The sequence below is a fragment of the Oncorhynchus nerka genome, linkage group LG27, assembly GCF_034236695.1.
Source record: "Oncorhynchus nerka isolate Pitt River linkage group LG27, Oner_Uvic_2.0, whole genome shotgun sequence".
Classification (NCBI taxonomy): domain Eukaryota; kingdom Metazoa; phylum Chordata; class Actinopteri; order Salmoniformes; family Salmonidae; genus Oncorhynchus; species Oncorhynchus nerka.
In genome coordinates, this window is record NC_088422.1 from 11,781,774 (window position 1) to 11,803,937 (window position 22,164).

The 22,164-nt window shown below is 44.7% G+C and overlaps 1 protein-coding gene across 1 annotated transcript in view; it reads right to left on the minus strand.

Moving 5' to 3' along the window:
* The window catches only part of unc5ca (unc-5 netrin receptor Ca), a 367,477-nt gene that overhangs the window by 158,689 nt on the left and 186,624 nt on the right, over positions 1-22,164 (minus strand). Inside the window, 1 exon segment of the mRNA XM_029637116.2 lies at positions 2,657-2,893. Coding sequence (XP_029492976.2) covers positions 2,657-2,893 — 237 coding nt within the window.

The window sequence follows — 22,164 nt, forward strand, 5'->3', positions numbered from 1 at the left end:
AGACATAGAGAGAGAGAGATACAGAGACACAGAGAGAGACAGACAGACAGAGAGAGAGAAAGACAGACAGAGAGAGAGAGAGAGAGATAGACAGAGACAAACTGAGAGAGAGAGCGACAGAAACAGAGAGAGAGGGAGAGAGAGAGAGATAGACAGAGAGACAGAGAGACAGACAGAGACACAGAGAGAGAGAGAGACAGAGAGAGAGACAGACAGAGACAGACAGACAGACAGACAGACAGACAGACAGACAGACAGACAGACAGACAGACAGACAGACAGACAGACAGACAGACAGACAGACAGACAGACAGACAGACAGACAGACAGACAGACAGACAGACAGCGAGAGAGAGACAGAGAGAGAGACCAACCAAGGAGGGCCTACAGCAGCACCTAGATCTTCTGCACAGATTCTGTCAGACCTGGGCCCTGACAGTAAATCTCAGTAAGACCAAAATAATGGTGTTCCAAAAAAGGTCCAGTCGCCAGGACCACAAATACAAATTCCATCTAGACACTGTTGCCCTAGAGCACACAAAAAACTGTACATACCTTGGCCTAAACATCAGCACCACAGGTAACTTCCACAAAGCTGTGAACGATCTGAGAGACAAGGCAAGAAGGGCATTCTATGCCATCAAAAGGAACATACATTTCAACATACCAATTAGGATCTGGCTAAAAATACTTGAATCAGTCATAGAGCCCATTTCCCTTTATGGTTCTGAGGTCTGGGGTCCGCTCACCAACCAATACTTTTCAAAATGGGACAAACACCAAATTGAGACTCTGCAAGCAGAATTCTGCAAAAATATCCTCCGTGTACAACGTAGAACACCAAATAATGTATGCAGAGCAGAATTAGGCAGATACCCACTAATTATCAAAATCAAGAAAAGAGCCGTTAAATTCTACAACCACCTAAAAGGAAGCGATTCCCAAACCTTCCATAACAAAGCCATCACCTACAGAGAGATGAACCTGGAGAAGAGTCCCCTAAGCAAGCTGGTCCTGGGGCTCTGTTCACAAACACACTCCACAGAGCCCCAGGACAACAGCACAATTAGACCCAACCAAATCACGAGAAAACAAAAAGATAATTACTTGACACATTGGAAAGAATTAACAAAAAAACAGAGCAAACTAGAATGCTATTTGGCCTTAAACAGAGAGTACACAGTGGCACACTTGACCACTGTGACTGACCCAAACTTAAGGAAAGCTTTGACTATGTACAGACTCAGTGAGCATAGCCTTGCTATTGAGAAAGGCCGCCGTAGGCAGACATGGCTCTCAAGAGAAGACAAGCTATGTGCTCACTGCCCACAAAATGAGGTGGAAACTGAGCTGCACTTCCTAACCTCCTGCCCAATGTATGACCATATTAGAGAGACATATTTCCCTCAGATTACACAGACCCAAAAGAATTGGAAAACAAATCCAATTTTGATAATCTCCCATATTGGGCTCCCGAGTGGCGCAGCAGTCTAAGACACTGCAATTTTGATAAACTCATATCTACTGGCTGAAATTCCACAGTGTGCCATCACAGCAGCAAGATTTGTGACGTGTTGCCACAAGAAAAGGGCAACCAGTGAAGAACAAACACCATTGTAAATACAACCCATATTTATGCTTATTTATTTTCCCTTGTGTCCTTTAACCATTTGTACATTGTTAAAACACTGTATATATAATATGACATTTATAATCTCTTTATTGTTTTGAAACTTCTGTATGTGTAATGTTTACTGTTAATTTGTATTGTTTATTTCACTTTTGTATATTATCTACCTCACTTGCTTTGGCAATGTTAACACGTTTCCCATGCCAATAAAGCCCCTTGAATTGAATTGAGAGAGAGCGTCCAGCTTTTTTCTCTCTCTGTCCACTTCAACTGGTGACATGTGGCTAACTATCACAGAGGAGGAAACCAAATAAAGGCCCTTCCTCCTGCTATGTCACTTCAGTGGCATGCCTTTCAGGTTCTGTAGTAAACCTTTGGTGGACAAGGCAGCCTATGTCTCTATTTTCACCTGACTTGGTCAAGGCAGCCTATCTCTCTATCTTCACCTGACTTGGTCAAGGCAGCCTATCTCTCTAACTTCACCTGACTTGGACAAGGCAGCCTATCTCTCTAACTTCACCTGACTTGGTCAAGGCAGCCTATCTCTCTAACTTCACCTGACTTGGACAAGGCAGCCTATCTCTCTAACTTCACCTGACTTGGACAAGGCAGCCTATGTCTCTATTTTCACCTGACTTGGTCAAGGCAGCCTATCTCTCTAACTTCACCTGACTTGGACAAGGCAGCCTATCTCTCTAACTTCACCTGACTTGGACAAGGCAGCCTATCTCTCTAACTTCACCTGACTTGGACAAGGCAGCCTATCTCTCTATCTTCACCTGCTTTTGAAGCCAATATGAAAATGTGTGAGGAACATTGTTGCCCCAGAGGTGACTGTGTATAATGTCACATAGGTGTTATGACGTTAATCTAAATGTACATCTACCCCACATGGTTTCCAGGCCAGTGTAAGTGACATTCATCATCGTCATCACCATCATCATCATGGTCTCCCGCTGACCTTTCTCGTCCACTCTCTCCTCCTCCACCCACCATCAACCATCATCATCACTGTCTCCCACTGACCTGAGTTCTCGTCCACTCTCTCCTCCACCGTATGGTCCTTCTGGTGAACCCATTCACTGTTGCACTTGAAGTAAATCTGAGTGGCGGGCGTGGCCTTGCAATAGAGATTGACTGGTTTGTTCTTGACGATGTACGCCTCCTCTGGCTCCATCAGGAAGTGGGGGAGAGGCTCCGGGGGGTCCGAGGGAAAGGTCTCGGGCAGCTCTCCCAACCCCAGGAAGTCATCTTCATCTCTCACTGCAGAGAGAGAAAGGGGGAGGGAGATGGGAGGAGAGAGAGAGAGAGAGAGGGGGGGATGGGATGGGGAGAGAGAGAGAGAGAGAGAGAAGGGATTATGCCTTATACTAAATATCAGCGTTATGATTAATATGTTAGACAATTTCTCTGCAAATACCTGCAAATATCAACCATTCTTGTTCTCAATACTGACCACCACACAAAAACTTCCTCAAATCCTATTAAATTAACAACAATTGTATCTTCTTCACATTTTATTGAGAAATAGTAATTGTAACAGAAAAGCTTCCTTTCATGATCAGCTCTGACATTTTCGCTGATGAAGATTCTAGAAGGTTCTACAAAATATGCAGCAGAGAGATAGTAGTGGCTTTGTCTCCAGTGATTATGGTAATGTTAGTGCCTGTGTTATTATTTGGGAAGTGTGTTTCCATAGCTACGCCTGACACAGGACTTGTGAGAATCAACAATAACAGTGGAAGGTGTTAACCCAGCGGTTGTCAAACTAGGGGTCGCAACCCCACGCGTGGTCGCCTGATATGAAAATGGGGTCGTGGGAGAATTTCCAAAATCCTGAAGAAAAATACAAACAAAAAATATATAACATTCTAATATCGTCTTTGTATCTCAAAATCTTTGTAATGTGGTTTTCACTTTAAACATGTAAATGAAAATGATTCCGATCTAAAAGATCTAATTCAACCAGAGAGCACCCTTAGATCATGGGATAGGAACGTACTTGACCATTGCACTTGAACCATTCCCATGGTGAATGGCTAGGCCTGCTACGTTATGAAACCACACACTACTGCAGAGACTTTGATATTACCCGACACAATTAATAAGGTGAAAACAATGTCTAAGGAGACGGAGGCACAGAAACTCAAATCAATGCCTTCGTCAGATAACACTGTTAAACTAATAATGTATGCTATTGCTAGCAATCAAGAGGAAACTGACTGAACGACTCAAAAACTCCCCGGTTTATGGTCTCCAAATGGGTGACAGCTGTGAGGGCCGAGATACATCAAACCACATCCACTGTGCGCACGCCTGTTTGTAAAACTATGTGGAGATATGGGATCAGAGTATGACAATCTTCTATTTCACACCGAGGCTTGGTGGTTATCGAGGGGGAGTGTTGGAAAGATGTTTCACATTGACAGAGGAACTGATGGATGTCAAAAAAATAAAAAATTGAATTGGTTGACTTTCTGTGTAATGAAAAGAAAATGTGATATATTTGGGAAACTGAATGAACTGAACGGAAGAATGCAGGTGAGTGACTTAATCAGTGGATTCAGAGGAAAGAATTATTATTGGAGAGAGTGTTTCAGAAGCCAACCGTGCCAACCGTTCCCTCGGCTGTGCATGTTTCTAACAAGAAACAGCATCAAGTAAATGTCTGTCACGAGTGATGACTGCTCACCTCCAACGCTTGGAAGAGCACTTTGGTACCTACTTCCCAATCCATTTGACTGTGATCCTGTCTCAGTTGACATGCCGGTAAGCAGTGGTGGGAAAAGTACTCAAATGTCATACTTGAGTCAAAGATACCTTAATAGAAAATGACTCAAGAAAAAAGTGAAAGTCACCCAGTAAAATACTACTTTAATAAAAGTCTAAAAGTATTCGATTTCAAATATACTTCAGTATCAAAAGTAAATGTAATTGCTAAAATATACTTAAGTATATTTAAAATTCCTTATATTAAGCAAATCATTTACAAATGACACATTTGTGTTTAGTAAGTCCACCAGATCAGAGGATGACCAGGCATGTACTCTTGGTAAGTATCCTATCCTGTAGTACCGGCAGTAGTTTTGGGAAAATATATGGAGTCAAAAGTGTATCCTTTTCTTTAGGAATGTAGTGAAGTAAAAGTAAAAGTTGTCAAAAATATAAATAGTTAAGTAAAGTACACATACCCCCTAAAAATGACTTAAGTAGTACTTTAAAGTATTTTTACATAAGTACTTTACACTACTGCCGTTAAGTGAAAATAAACACCTGATTGAACTGTCACATGACCGAAATCGGGCAGACAACGCATTCACGGGTCACTGAGGAATATTGGTTCCTGACTCAAAGGGAACACACTGCCGTCTCCCTCTGAGCATTAAAAGTCATGGTACCCTTCGCCAGCTCATATCTGTGTGTAGCTGGATTCAGTGCTCTCGTCTGCATTACAACCAAATATTGATCCAGGTTGGATGTGACAGCAGAGATGAGGTGCGCACTGTGGACCACGCCCCCCCGACTTCGAGAAGCCACGCCCCCCTGACATCGAGAAGCCACGCCCCCCTGACTTCGAGACGCTCGGACACGACATGCATCCAGCACACCCATCTCATTAGTGGTGGTGAGATAAGAGACATTATGGCAGACTTATTTACAATTGACTGTCATAGCCCACATTAAATGTACAGTATGTGATGGTGAGTTGAGAAGACAATCAGAAATACCGTTAGAATGTTTTTGACTGCCATAGCCCCAAATAAAAAAGTTAACATTGGCTGTTAATTACATAATTTTTTTCACATGGTTGGGGTCTCGAGCATTTTACAAAATGGGGTCATGGCCCCAAAAAGTTTGGGGAACCCCTATGTTAAACCATGTTCATAGTTAGCCATTGTTATGTAAATATCTCCCAAAAAGTTCCAGTGGACTCAAGACAGAGCAGGTCAACCAAGGCCCCAGTGAGTCGCTGGACCTTGACCATGGTGGAGGAAAACACTAGTCTGAAGCTTTTTGGTAAAACTCCAGGGAAAATCCCCAATGAAAATGTTCTCTAAACTAATTCTAAACGCCTCTAATATCTCTGAAATATTTCCCTCCATTTCCGACAAAACGCCCACCGCTGGCTCCCCCAATCAGCATAGGTCACAGAGTGGGATGTTACGAGAGTCAGTGATTCATCAAAGCTCTGAAGAATTCCAGGTGACGTACATACATGAGTGTTCTGACAACAAATCTGCATCCCAAATAGCACTCTATTCACCCTATTCCCTCTACAGTGCACTACTTTTGACCAGGGCTCTCTATATAGGGTTCCATTTGGGACTTAAACCCTTGATGTATATACTCTTAGCTGTGCTTATGCTCTAGCCTGTAATTTCCTTGTGCTTCGTCATCGGGCCAGGTCTCATTAGCCTCCACTATAGCGCCCTCTTCTCACTTGGAGTCTGTCATCCAGTCTGTCAACCAGTCTGTCAACCAGTCTGTCAACCAGGCTTCTAACTCACCGAGACATTTAGCCGTCGTGTGGAGCTCTGGCACTCAGGATCTCATTTCTCAACACTAAAGCTCCAGCTTCAAGTCCTTATCCCTATTTGAATGCTGGGCACCCAAGGCGTTCAGGCGTTCAGGGCGTTTAGTATGCACGTTAAAAAAAACAAGACTGTTAAGAAAAACGACTTCTGCTCTAATAGATAAGAAAAATATGAAAAGGTTTGGCGTTGGTTTTATTTGATTTGTTACGTAATTAAGTTATTTTTGTAACACATTTTCTTCAGTTTTTCTCTCTCACTTTGGCTAATTCCCGCTCTCTTTTAAACCCATTCTCACCCCTCATCTGTCATTCCCTGAGCGGGATGGGTCCATTGCTCAAAAGCGGCAGGCCTAAATTATTGATTGGCACATGAAACAGGATCGTGAAAGGGGGACGGCTCATTCGTCAGACGTGGCAGCTTTATCACTCTGTGTAATTCACCCCTGTCCTGCTCTCCTCCTATCCTCCATCCCTCCTTCCCCTCTTCCTCCCCAAGCCAAGTGCCTCTGACAGGGCTGCCAGTCTAGGCTGACTGGGTGACTTACCGAGCAGTACAGGCAGTCAAAGGACACACACACACATACAGAATGTCCTAAAGATGTGATCATCAATAGAGTTCCTGGAGGCAGACAGATTGCAGAAAACAGAGAAGAGCCGAGAACAGGAAGGCCCCTAAAGGCATGGTAGTAAACATAGAACAGGAAGGGCCCTAAAGGCATGGTAGTAAACAGAGAACAGGGAGGGCCCCTAAAGGCATGGTAGTAAACAGAGAACAGAGAGGGCCGTAAGGGCATGGTAGTAAACAGAGAACAGGGAGGGCCCCTAAAGGCATGGTAGTAAACAGAGAACAGGAAGGCCCCTAAAGGCATGGTAGTAAACAGAGAACAGGGAGGGCCCCTAAAGGCATGGTAGTAAACAGAGAACAGGAAGGCCCCTAAAGGCATGGTAGTAAACAGAACAGGAAGGCCCCTAAAGGCATGGTAGTAAACAGAGAACAGGAAGGGCCCTAAAGGCATGGTAGTAAACAGAGAACAGGGAGGGCCCCTAAAGGCATGGTAGTAAACAGAGAACAGGGAAGGCCCCTAAAGGCATGGTAGTAAACAGAGAACAGGAAGGCCCCTAAAGGCATGGTAGTAAACAGAGAACAGGAAGGCCCCTAAAGGCATGGTAGTAAACAGAGAACAGGGAGGGCCCCTAAAGGCATGGTAGTAAACAGAGAACAGGGAGGGCCCCTAAAGGCATGGTAGTAAACAGAGAACAGGGAGGGTCCCTAAAGGCATGGTAGTAAACAGAGAACAGGAAGGCCCCGAAAGGCATGGTAGTAAACAGAGAACAGGGAGGGCCCCTAAAGGCATGGTAGTAAACAGAGAACAGGAAGGCCCCTAAAGGCATGGTAGTAAACAGAGAACAGGGAGGGCCCCTAAAGGCATGGTAGTAAACATAGAACAGGAAGGCCCCTAAAGGCATGGTAGTAAACAGAGAACAGGGAGGGCCCCTAAAGGCATGGTAGTGAACAGAGAACAGGGAGGGCCCCTAAAGGCATGGTAGTAAACAGAGAACAGGGAGAGCCCCTAAAGGCATGGTAGTAAACAGTCCATAACTCCTCTCTACCACTGTACCATCATCCCATCACAGCAATAGTAGCATTAAGTAGAACAGTCCCTGTGACCACTTCAATAAAATATATGATCTTCCTATATCAACTTCAAGCTGGGTCCACCCATACAAAAATATTCAGTATAAACACATGATTGAATGTCACTTTGGATAAAAACGTCTACTAAATGGGATATATTTGATATACAGTGGATATATTTTTTATTATTTTTTGCAAAAACAAAATGTAATTTCAAAGGATTATAGACATCAGTAGTTTAGTTATTATATTGGTCAACTACCTGGTAAATACATTGATATTAATCATTTGGGTATTTCTTCTGTGATGAGGTGCTTTCAGTATATGCAGTAGTTGATTCATGAATATGGTTAGTATTACTGAATAGGACAATGTATGAATAAGGAAGTGTTATAGAGCATTATGGGTAATATAGTACATCATGCTACAGGCAACATAGGACTGTAAGCTAAAGGATTGGCATTTGTTCCATTCAGCACTCTATGGCGTCCCAAAGGTTCCATTCAGCACTCTATGGCGTCCTAGAGGTTCCATTCAGCACTCTATGGCGTCCCAAAGGTTCCATTCAGCACTCTATGGCATCCCAAAGGTTCCATTCAGCACTCTATGGAGTCCCAAAGGTTCCATTCAGCACTCTATGGCGTCCCAAAGGTTCCATTCAGCACTCTATGGCGTCACAAAGGTTCCATTCAGCACTCTATGGCGTCCCAAAGGTTCCATTCAGCACTCTATGGCGTCCCAAAGGTTCCATTCAGCACTCTATGGCGTCCCAAAGGTTCCATTCAGCACTCTATGGCGTCCCAAAGGTTCCATTCAGCACTCTATGGCGTCCCAAAGGTTCCATTCAGCACTCTATGGCGTCCCAAAGGTTCCATTCAGCACTCTATGGCGTCCCAAATGTTCCATTCAGCCCTCTATGGCGTCCCAAAGGTTCCATTCAGCACTCTATGGCATCCCAAAGGTTCCATTCAGCACTCTATGGTGTCCCAAAGGTTCCATTCAGCACTCTATGGCATCCCAAAGGTTCCATTCAGCACTCTATGGAGTCCCAAAGTTTCCATTCAGGACTCTATGGCGTCCCAAAGGTTCCATTCAGCACTCTATGGAGTCCCAAAGGTTCCATTCAGCACTCTATGGTGTCCCAAAGGTTCCATTCAGCCCTGTATGGATGCGTACCAAATAGCACCCTATTCCCTATATAGTGCACTACTTTTGAGCCGAGCCCTATGACATTTGGGACGCAGGCTAAACCTCTCACATCTACCCTACCCACACCTCTCCATCAGATTTGTGATACGACAGCAACAACACTTGACTCCTGGCACAGGGATCTCGAGTTCGCGACATAATGCTTCCCCAGACATCTCATCTCTTCACCCTTTATCTGGAGGGGGTGAAGGGGTTGAGGGGTTTGGAGTGAAGGGGCCCCTTCTTGTGGAACACTCCCTTGATGACATATCTGGGCAGTAGTCGTGGCAGCCGTGAGGTAATGCTATCCTTATCATATCCACAGGATCAGCTGCAGCTGCAGAGCAGAACCCTGACCCTGTCCATATGAACCCTGACCCTCTCCGTCTGTCTATCTGTGCCAGAGACTCCCACCTACCCCCAGTTCTATCCCCCTCCGGGCCCAACTACCCCAACCATCCCTGAGAAAATAAAACCAGGGTGATCGCTATCTCAGACAGACTCGCATATCTTTCTCATACAATTGCACAGACATACATTTACACAGCTACACAAATCCTATGCAAGCCAACAAAGGTAAGATTTAAGACTCCCAAGCGGCGCAGAGGTCTACACACTTCCCTACAGGCACTGCATCTCAGTGCAAGAGGTGCCACTACAATCCCTGGTTCGAATCCAGTCTGTATAACATCCGGCTGTGATTGAGAGTTCCATAGGGCGGCGCACAATTGGCCCAGCGTTGTCCAGGTTAGGCCGGGGTAGGCCATCATTGTAAATAAGAATTTTTTTCTTAACTGACTTGCCTAATTCAATAAAAAGTGACTAGGTAACAGGATAGATGATAAACAGTAGCAGCAGCATATGTGATTAGTCTAAAGAGGGTCAATGCAGATAGTCCGGGTATCGATTGGTTAACTATTTAACTACTTAGGGCCTTCCTCTGACACCGCCTGGTATAGATGTCATGGATGGCAGGGAGCTTGGCCCCAGTGATGTACTGGGCCGTAGGCACAACCCTCTGTAGCGCCTTGCGGTCGGATGCCAAGCAGTTGCCATATCAAGCGGTGATGCAGCCAGTCAAGATGCTCTCAATGATGTAGAACCTTTTGAGGATCTGAGAGAACCCATGCTGAATATGTTAAGCCTCCTGAGGAGGAAGAGGCGTTGTCGTGCCTTCTTCACGACTATGTTGGTAATTCATGATAATTCCTTAGTGATGTGGACACTGAGGAACTTGAAGCTCTCGAGCCGCTCCACTACAGCCCGTCGATGAGGATGGAGGCGTGCTCAGCCCTCCGTTTCCTGGAGTAAACGATCAGTTTCCTTTGTCTTGCTGACGTTGAGGGAGAAATTGTTGTCCTGGCAGCTCATCGTCATCGTGATCAGGCCAATCACCGACGTGTCACAAGAAAACTTAATGATGGTGTTGGGATTATGTATGGCCACACAGTCGTGGGTGTACAGGGAGTACAGGAGGGGTCTAAGTACACACCGCTAAGGGGCCCCTGTGTTGATGGTCAGTGTGGCAGATGTGTTGTTGCCTACCCTCACCACCTGGGGGTGGCCCGTCAAGAAGTCCAGGATCCAGTTTCAGAGGGAGGAGTTCAGTCCCAGGATCCTAAGATTAATGATGAGCTTTGAGGGCACTATGGTGTTGAACGCTGAGCTGTAGTCAATTAAACACATTCTCACATTGGTGATCCTCTTATCCAGGTGGGAGAGAGCAGTGTGGAGTGCATTAGAGATTGCGTCATCTGTTGATCTGTTGGGGTGGATTGCAAATTGGTGTGTTTGTCCAGGGTGTCTGGGATGATGGTGTTGATGTGAGCCATGACCAGCCTTTCAAAGCATTTCATGGCTACAGATGTGAGTGCTACGGGACAAAGGTCATTTAGACAGGTTACCTTGTCATTCTTGGGCACAGGGACAATGGTGGTCTGCTTGAAACATGTAGGTATTAAAGACTAGGTCAGTTCGAGGTTGAACATATCAGTGAAGACACTAGCCAGCTGGTCAGCGCATGCTCTGAGTAAGCGTCCTGGTAATCTGTCCTGCGGCCTTGTGAATATTAACCTGTTTGACAGTCTCATTCACATCGGCTAGGGAGAGCGAGAGCGAGATCGCACAGCCGTCCGGACCAGCTGGTGCTCTCATGCATGGTTCAGTTTCAGTTTCAGTCTTTAGTGCCAGCATCAGGTTGTGGTGGTACATAGACAGAGGTCGTCCAGTACGTTCTCCAGAGATGGTACATTCGCCAATAAAAAAGAGGGTAGAGGTGGTTTATTTACTGGCCGTTGTAGTCTCTTCAGGGATCCCACTCGTTTGCCTCTCTTGAGCCGTCTCTTCCTCTTTCGAGTCAGGTCGATTAGGGCCTGGTCCTCAATGAGCAGTAAATCCACATCTGCCGACTCGTCTGATGTCCAGAAGCTGTTTTCGGTCATAGGATACGATGGCGGAGATATTAGGTACAATAAAAAGTGAAGATCAGAGTAAAAAAACAGAAACAAACAGAATTGGTCAGGAGCATGTAAAACGGCAGCTATACACTGCAGTGCCATCTGGGAGCATTGGTGGCTTTTATGTGTGATGTCGTGCTTTGGCAGGAGGGCACTCGCACACTCACACTCTAGCCTGTTTATGTGCAGACCGGCGTTTAAACTTCCTTTTGATTCTTACCTCCAGAGTTCCCTTCAACCTGTTCTCTGTCCTCACAGTGGCACTGATCCACAATGTACCACATGGGACTGCCACTGGGAGCACTGCTGTTGTTGTTGTTGTTGTTGTTCTTCAACTTTTGTGTGTGATCTCGCTCCTGAAAAACTCAGCAAATGGCCCTACTTCACAAGTTTGTTTTATCTAAGAATATGTTGGACACTTACAAACCGAGAGAAGAAAGCAGAAAGGGATATATGAGGTAAAAAATGATGCAGCCGAAAAATAAAGAATTGAACTGACGTTACAAGAGCAGTAGAATGTCTTAGAAGAGTTACACCATCGTTGCATTAGAAGAGTTACACCATCTTTGCATGAGAAGAGTTACACCATCTTTGCATTAGAAGAGTTACACCATCTTTGCATTAAAAGAGTTACACCATCTTTGCATTAGAAGAGTTACACCATCTTTGCATTAAAAGAGTTACACCATCTTTGCATTAGAAGAGTTACACCATCTTTGCATTAGAAGAGTTACACCATCTTTGCATTAGAAGAGTTACACCATCTTTGCATTAGAAGAGTTACACCATCTTTGCATTAGAAGAGTTACACCATCTTTGCATGAGAAGAGTTACACCATCTTTGCATTAGAAGAGTTACACCATCTTTGCATTAAAAGAGTTACACCATCTTTGCATTAGAAGAGTTACACCATCTTTGCATTAAAAGAGTTACACCATCTTTGCATTAGAAGAGTTACACCATCTTTGCATTAGAAGAGTTACACCATATTTGCATTAGAAGAGTTACACCATCTTTGCATGAGAAGAGTTACACCATCTTTGCATTAGTGCGGTGGGTTGTAGAAAGACGGGCCACCTATTATTGATTCTGATAATGACCGTTCCTGGGGAAAGCAGGGTTAGAGTGGGGTCAGTAGTCCTCACAGGGCCTCAGGGGCCCTCAACGACATTCATGTCCAGTAGGGAAAGAGAGGAGGGCCTCTCTTTGCTAGGACACTTTTAAACTCACCCAGCCTGAGACACCAGCATCCTGTTGGTTTCCCCGAAATCCTGGTTGGTGGATTCCCGGGATCAGGAGGGAAAATGCAGGAAATCCTGGTTGGAGGATTCCCGGGATCAGGAGGGAAAATGCAGGAAATCCTGGTTGGTGGATTCCCGGGATCAGGAGCGAAAATGCAGGAAATCCTGGTTGGAGGATTCCCGGGATCAGGAGGGAATAAGCAGCAAATCCTGGTTGGTGGATTCACGGGATCAGGAGCGAAAATGCAGGAAATCCTGGATTCCTCCAAACAGGATTCCGGGAAAACCAGGGAATTTATTGAAAGTTCCCGAAATTGCACAACCCTAGTTAAGGTGGAAGTGTATCAGAAGCCATGGAGGGAGTTATACCGTGCCTCTTTGGCCCATTTGTAATGAATGCATGTGCGCACACACACAAGCACGCCCGACACACGCACGCACACGCCTACACACAAGGGCTGCACTTTGATGTAATCTGAGGATCTTATCAGTCGCTTATCTAGAGCAGTGTCTTCCCCCATCCCCGTACCCGCATTCTCACACACACACACACACACACACACACACACACACACACACACACACACACACACACACACACACACACACACACACACACACACACACACAATTCATTTACAGAATATTGGGAGTCAAATTCAGTCAAATTTTGAATTAATTAATAAATTCCTTTGAGAGTTCTTTGACAGTCTACACAGAGGCTCCCAGACTTAGACAGTCTACACAGAGGCTCCCAGACTTTGACAGTCTACACAGAGGCTCAGACACTTTGACAGTCTGCACAGAGGCTCAGACACTTTGACAGTCTGCACAGAGGCTCGGACACTTTGACAGTCTGCACAGAGGCTCAGACACTTTGACAGTCTGCACAGAGGCTCAGACACTTTGACAGTCTGCACAGAGGCTCCGGGGCTTTGACAGAGGGAAGGAGAAAAAGCCCAGACTGACAGAATAATGAGATGAACACAGGAGATTCCAACATATTTGTATAAAGTTTTCCAACATATAAAGTTTGACCAACATATTAACATATTCTCTACAATCTAACGCTGTGTAAAATGGCCTGTTTCCGAGTGCGTACATGTAAGTCAGAATATCTTTAACAATAAGAAGTAGAAGCTCATTATTGAGAAGTCTGAATACAAACAGAACTCGATCAGTCTTGATTAGTCGGCTCTGGAAGGTCATGGATGTTTACATGTGCTAATTTGCCCTTTGTCTATTGTACTCATATCACACACAGTATAGTGAGGACACCATACAGATCATTTCTGTCTTCAGTTGCTATGACACAGCTGTTTAGGGGGCAGGTAAATAATGTCTGAGCTCAGTGCTATAATTCAACACTGTTCCGATCTGTAACAAGGTGTGCTGAGAGTCAGGAAGCAAGTTCAGGGAGTGAGTGTTTTAATACAGAAACTAAACACAATACAAAATAAGAGACACGAACAACGCACAGACATGACACAGGAACAGAAACCAGGGGAGTGACAGATATAGGGAAGATAATCAAGGAGATGATGGGAGTCCAGGTGAGTGTCATGAGGCGCAGGTGCGCGGGATAATCAGCAGCCTGACGACCTAGAGGACAGAGAGGGCGTAAACGTGACAAGATCCTTATTGATCAATGGCATGTAAGTACTTGGTACCATCAGGACCTATGTGTATGGCATCTCTCATGACCGCCTACTAACACCTTTCTCATTTAATCTACGTCAGTTTGCCAGACCAAGCTCTTGGGCAGTTAAAACCTTTCTCCTTAACTGAACTGAAACCATTGGCCCGCTCAAATGGAAAGCACCAGAAACCACATACTGGACCATAGTCCAAAACACATTTCTTCAAGTGGCTACGGAGGTGCATATTTGGTGTGCATTACTGTTTTCCATACAAAGCTCCTTACAAAGCTCTCACAGAACTGTTGAACTGTTGTGACAATGAGCCTCTCCAACCCGCTCCAATATACATCTTGCACGTGAGATGGTACGTGCTTTGACAAAATAGGTCCAACAATCATAATGGACATCCTCCACATGTCCCTTAAGCCACATTTTTTCATTATTGTGCATTGAAATGAGAAAACCCTGTTGAGATTCTAGCAGGTAGTTGGCCTGTCTGCTTTCAGTGCATCAACTGTAAGATGAATATTTCTCACTATTACATCATCGAGCGCACCAATATTCTTCCCGGCAGTTAAAATGTGTTTTGCTGCCCCAGTAAGACTTAAGGGGTGTCTCTCCCATAGACACCAATGCGATAGCAGATACGGCTGGACTTCTTGTACATGAACCAGAACATTATTTGTCAGTGAGATGTCTTGCTTCCTCTTCCGTCTCGGTTCTTAACTGACTAGTTAGATCAAAGTTTTTTTAACTATTCCAACAACAACAGCAGCAGCAGCATCTATAGCAGACTAGTGACCTCACCGAAACAGACGACAGATGTTTGTCGAGTGTGACGGAATGAGCTTTCCGCAAGTTCAATATTGCTCAATCTAATTTTAAATCAGCATGAATTGAGCAATAAGAAGCACCGCTCGTGGTGTTCTTAAATGAAACGGATTACAGTAACAGGTCCTTTGTGATCAGTTGCTCCCCAACAGTTCAGATGGAGAGTGGCGCATGGCAGATTTTGAAGGTGAGTCGTCCCATAAAGACATGTAACATAGTTCTATAATTTGACAATTTCCTCAAGGATGTTGATGCATAGTGTACAACCATCGCTAATACACAACACGGACTCCTCAGACGCAGCTGCAAATCGGTAATTGGGCTGAAGTAGAAAGGCCTAAGATGTGGAAAACCCCAGGCCTAAGATGTGGAAAACCCCAGGCCTAAGATGTGGAAAACCCCAGGCCTAAGATGTGGAAAACCCCAGGCCTAAGATGTGGAAAACCCCAGGCCTAAGATATGGAAAACCCCAGGCCTAACATGTGGAAAACCCCAGGCCTAAGATGTGGAAAACCCCAGGCCTAAGATATGGAAAACGCCAGGCCTAAGATGTGGAAAACCCCAGGCCTAAGATGTGGAAAACCCCAGGCCTAAGATATGGAAAACCCCATGCCTAAGATGTGGAAAACCCCAGGCCTAAGATGTGGAAAACCCCAGGCCTAAGATGTGGAAAACCCCAGGCCTAAGATGTGGAAAACCCCAGGCCTAAGATGTGGAAAACCCCAGGCCTAAGATGTAGAAAACACCAGACAGAGAAAACAAAGGATTGGGACATAGAAAAGCTACAGGGACGTTGCCAGGGATACGTTAGTTTATAAATGAAAACCAATCCCTACATTTTAAATACAGTACTGAATTTTTAAAAGTTGAGACTTGTTCCACTGATTTTAGTCTGATTTTAAAAAAAAAATTGCTTTTAGATTCGGGGCGGCAGGCAGGTAGCCTAGTGGTTAGAGTGTTGGACTAGTAACCGGAAGGTTGCAAGTTCAAACCCCCGAGCTGACAAGGTACAAATCTGTCGTTCTGCCTCTGAACAGGCAGTTAACCCACTGTTCCTAGGCCGTCATTGAAAATAAGAATTCGTTCTTAACTGACTTGCCTGGTTAAATAAAGGTCAAATAATCCAGTCTTGTTCATTGGGCAAAATAACTTATTGTCTCCTGAAAATTCACAGGCTCTGGTAAAGTGGTCAAAAGAACTCTCTGCTCAAGGAGAAGCAGCGCTTTGCGGGGGGCAACTGAAGACATGATGTCTGATGTGGAGACAGACCCAGAGGACCCCCATGCATTTTTAATGACCCCCCCACCCTGTCTCTCCTCTGAGTTTCAGGAATGAATCGCGTCAGCAGACCGGAAAAGGGCCAAGCTCTTATGGAGAGAAAAGGTCAGATTGAAAACCCGAGCAACCGTCCACATCCACCGCATTCCTACCCAGAACATCTGATTGTGAATGAAACCACAGACACAAATCACCTGCACCTTCACTGACTCTTCACACCTGCATCTCAAGAGACTTTTTGCACTGCCTCTGACTCACTCACCCACCCTTACACACACACATAACAGACCCTTACACACACACATAACAGACCCTTACACACACACATTACAGACCCTTACACACACACATACCAGACCCTTACAAACACACATAACAGACCCTTACACACACACATACCAGACCCTTACACACACACACACATAACAGACCCTTACACACACACATACCAGACCCTTACACACACACATACCAGACCCTTAACAGACACACACACATAACAAACCCTTACACACACACACACATACCAGACCCATTACAGACACACACACACATAACAGACCCTTACACACACACATAACAGACCCTTACACACACACATACCAGACCCTTACACACACACATAACAAACCCTTACGCACACACACATACCAGACCCTTACACACACACATAACAGACCCTTACACACACATACCAGACCCTTACACACACACATAACAGACCCTTACACACACACATAACAGACCCTTACATACACACATTACAGACCCTTACACACACACATACCAGACCCTTACACACACACACATAACAGACCCTTACACACACACATAACAGACCCTTACACACACACATACCAGACCCTTACACACACACATACCAGACCCTTACACACACACATAACAGACCCTTACACACACACACATAACAGACCCTTACACACACACATAACAGACCCTTACACACACATAACATACCCTTACACACACGTAACATTACCACCTCTTCTTTGACTTACATATTTTTTAATATACGTCTTGATAGTGTATTTTCCGATAAATCTGTATTGCACTGTTGAGGAGAGCTTAGGTTAAATAAAATAAAAAATACTATTTTGATCGCTGTCAGTCTTTCAAACTTAGCTTGTGGGTATCCTCACACTTGGCATGCAGGTCATTCTTTAGAGAGGTTGTGATTCTGGTTTGGTTGTCTGACTGGAAGTGTTTGAGTGGGTGGTTACAATCACACCAGGAGGCTACACAAAACAAATAAACAACCATTTTGGTAATGCCTTTAGGAGACTGCTATAAGACAGCACAAACGTCTAACCAGTAAGTTGCTACAAGACTTTTACAAATGGCAAAAGTTATCTCTCGCACTCTCTTGCCTTCCCTCCCTCCCTCCCTCCCTCCCTCCCTCCCTCCCTCCCTCCCGCCCTTTCCCCCGTGTCGTATATGTCAAGTGGTTGAGATCATTACGATAGAGAACACCAAAACAACGGCACGGTGCTTGGAGTCGATAACATTCACAGCAATACTATGCTGGCTTTGAGAACAGACTGCATGGGGGAATGCGGATTGCCTTTTGACAGGCGCGATGGCGTCAGCAGATCCAAGGGTGGCGCAGGTTCAAAACCAATCTGGCAACGTTGGCACCGCATACCGATGTGTCACATCTCGGCTGAAACGAAACACCAGGTGGTCCCTCGTTGCTCCATTTCCAACTTCATCATACTGTTCGCCTCAAATATTAGCCCGGTGTCATCAACCAGCTACAGAGTACCAGAGAGCAATGCACGATAGGAGTGTTACTCACCCAAAGGAAAACACAGTCTCTGAAAGAGCATGGTAGAAATACAACGCAGGGATGTTTCATCTTGTTTAGTGAGGAACAGTCAATTTGCTAAAAACGTCCTCACAAAGGTTGTCATGAATACAGACAGACAACTATTCATAGTTTGTGTGCTGAAAAAGCACTATGTAAGGTTGAAGACCCTACCACCCCAAAAAGCACTATGGAAGGTTGAAGACCCTACGACCCCAAAAAGCACTATGTAAGGTTGAAAATCCTAGCACCCCAAAAAGCACTATGTAAGGTTGAAAACCCTTCCACCCCAAAAAGCACTATGTAAGGTTGAAGACCCTACCACCCCAAAAAGCACTATGTAAGGTTGAAAACCCTACCACGCCAAAAAGCACTATGTAAGGTTGAAAACCCTACCACCCCAAAAAGCACTATGTAAGGTTGAAGACCCTACCACCCCAAAAAGCACTATGGAAGGTTGAAGACCCTACCACCCCAAAAAGCACTATGTAAGGTTGAAGACCCTACCACCCCAAAAAGCACTATGTAAGGTTGAAGACCCTACCACCCCAAAAAGCACTATGTAAGGTTGAAGACCCTACCACCCCAAAAAGCACTATGTAAGGTTGAAGACCCTAGCACCCCAAAAAGCACTATGTAAGGTTGAAAATCCTACCACCCCAAAAAGCACTATGTAAGGTTGAAGACCCTACCACCCCAAAAAGCACTATGTAAGGTTGAAGACCCTAGCACCCCAAAAAGCACTATGGAAGGTTGAAAATCCTACCACCCCAAAAAGCACTATGGAAGGTTGAAAATCCTACCACCCCAAAAAGCACTATGGAAGGTTGAAAATCCTACCACCCCAAAAAGAACTATGTAAGGTTGAAAACCCTACCACCCCAAAAAGCACTATGTAAGGTTGAAGACCCTACCACCCCAAAAAGCACTATGGAAGGTTGAAGACCCTACCACCCCAAAAAGCACTATGTAAGGTTGAAGACCCTACCACCCCAAAAAGCACTATGTAAGGTTGAAGACCCTACCACCCCAAAAAGCACTATGTAAGGTTGAAGACCCTACCACCCCAAAAAACACTATGTAAGGTTGAAGGCCCTAGCACCCCAAAAAGCACTATGTAAGGTTGAAAATCCTACCACCCCAAAAAGCACTATGTAAGGTTGAAAACCCTACCACCCCAAAAAGCACTATGTAAGGTTGAAGACCCTAGCACCCCAAAAAGCACTATGGAAGGTTGAAAATCCTACCACCCCAAAAAGCACTATGGAAGGTTGAAAATCCTACCACCCCAAAAAGCACTATGGAAGGTTGAAAATCCTACCACCCCAAAAAGCACTATGTAAGGTTGAAGACCCTACCACCCCAAAAAGCACTATGTAAGGTTGAAGACCCTAGCACCCCAAAAAGCACTATGTAAGGTTGAAGACCCTACCACCCCAAAAAGCACTATGTAAGGTTGAAAATCCTACCACCCCAAAAACCACTATGTAAGGTTGAAGACCTTACCACCCCAAAAAGCACAATGTAAGGTTGAAAACCCTACCACCCCAAAAAGCACTATGTAAGGTTGAAAACCCTACCACCCCAAAAAGCACTATGGAAGGTTGAAGACCCTACCACCCCAAAAAGCACTATGTAAGGTTGAAGACCCTAGCACCCCAAAAAGCACTATGTAAGGTTGAAGACCCTACCACCCCAAAAAGCACTATGTAAGGTTGAAGACCCTACCACCCCAAAAAGCACTATGTAAGGTTGAAGACCCTACCACCCCAAAAAGCACTATGTAAGGTTGAAGACCCTAGCACCCCAAATAGCACTATGTAAGGTTGAAGACCCTAGCACCCAAAAAAGCACTATGGAAGGTTGAAGACCCTACCACCCCAAAAAGCACTATGTAAGGTTGAAGACCCTAGCACCCCAAAAAGCACTATGTAAGGTTGAAAATCCTACCACCCCAAAAAGCACTATGTAAGGTTGAAGACCCTACCACCCCAAAAAGCACTATGTAAGGTTGAAGACCCTAGCACCCCAAAAAGCACTATGGAAGGTTGAAAATCCTACCACCCCAAAAAGCACTATGGAAGGTTGAAAATCCTACCACCCCAAAAAGCACTATGGAAGGTTGAAAATCCTACCACCCCAAAAAGCACTATGGAAGGTTGAAGACCCTAGCACCCCAAAAAGCACAATGGAAGGTTGAAAATCCTACCACCCCAAAAAGCACTATGTAAGGTTGAAAATCCTACCACCCCAAAAAGCACTATGTAAGGTTGCACCCCAAAAAGCACAATGGAAGGTTGAAAATCCTACCACCCCAAAAAAGACCCTACCACCCCAAAAAGCACTATGTAAGGTTGAAGACCCTAGCACCCCAAAAAGCACTATGTAAGGTTGAAGACCCTACCACCCCAAAAAGCACTATGTAAGGTTGAAAATCCTACCACCCCAAAAACCACTATGTAAGGTTGAAGACCTTACCACCCCAAAAAGCACAATGTAAGGTTGAAAACCCTACCACCCCAAAAAGCACTATGTAAGGTTGAAAACCCTACCACCCCAAAAAGCACTATGGAAGGTTGAAGACCCTACCACCCCAAAAAGCACTATGTAAGGTTGAAGACCCTAGCACCCCAAAAAGCACTATGTAAGGTTGAAGACCCTACCACCCCAAAAAGCACTATGTAAGGTTGAAGACCCTACCACCCCAAAAAGCACTATGTAAGGTTGAAGACCCTACCACCCCAAAAAGCACTATGTAAGGTTGAAGACCCTAGCACCCCAAATAGCACTATGTAAGGTTGAAGACCCTAGCACCCAAAAAAGCACTATGGAAGGTTGAAGACCCTAGCACCCCAAAAAGCACTATGTAAGGTTGAAGACCCTACCACCCCAAAAAGCACTATGTAAGGTTGAAGACCCTAGCACCCCAAAAAGCACTATGTAAGGTTGAAGACCCTAGCACCCCAAAAAGCACTATGTAAGGTTGAAGACCCTAGCACCCCAAAAAGCACTATGGAAGGTTGAAGACCCTACCACCCCAAAAAGCACTATGTAAGGTTGAACACCCTACCACCCCAAAAAGCACTATGGAAGGTTGAAAATCCTACCACCACCACCTACACCTGCAAGGAAGTAACAAAATAATGCACTGCGGTCAAATTAAGAAATGTCAAAATGATGTTATGTCTATGGTAAATACTGTTAATAATCTTAATAAATAATTGGAAACAAAATAGTACATATTAAAAAAAATATTATATATCACTTTGTATAGCCACCACGACAAGAGTTTCTGTGTGTGAAGTGCACTAGAGTTTCTATAATTGCAGTGGAATTGCACCGGCAGCATTTCCTATTGATTCCACTGATGATTTTGGAGTGTCTGACCTGCGTCCCATTGCACCTTATTTCCTTAACCCTATTGGCCCTGGTCAAAAGTAGTGCACTATGAAGGGAATAGGGTGCCATCTGGGATACACCCTCTGTCGGTCTATACTTTGTATATAAGAACGTGTGGTTCTGGGTGTTTTCTACTGATAGAGAACTGGAGGGCCCTCTACAGCGTGCCATTGATTACCCGCCTGCAACAGCCCGGCAACAGCCTATTGATTGGACGATATGTAATACACAGCAGCTTAAAATATCAGATGATCGGCCCTGGAAACATTCAGCATACAGATGTAGGATCTTAATTTGACCACTCTTTTGTTGCTGTGAATTTTCAAGCACAGCAGGAAATGCAAAACTGTAGTGTATTCAAGGTTTAAAAAAGTGTCTAAAGTTTGTAATTTTCACTTTAAAACTAAAATGCCCCAATTTAAAATACAGTGGATTTGGACGGTACTCAGACCACTTGACCTTTTCCACATTTTGTTGTTACAGCCTTATTCTAAAATGGATTAAA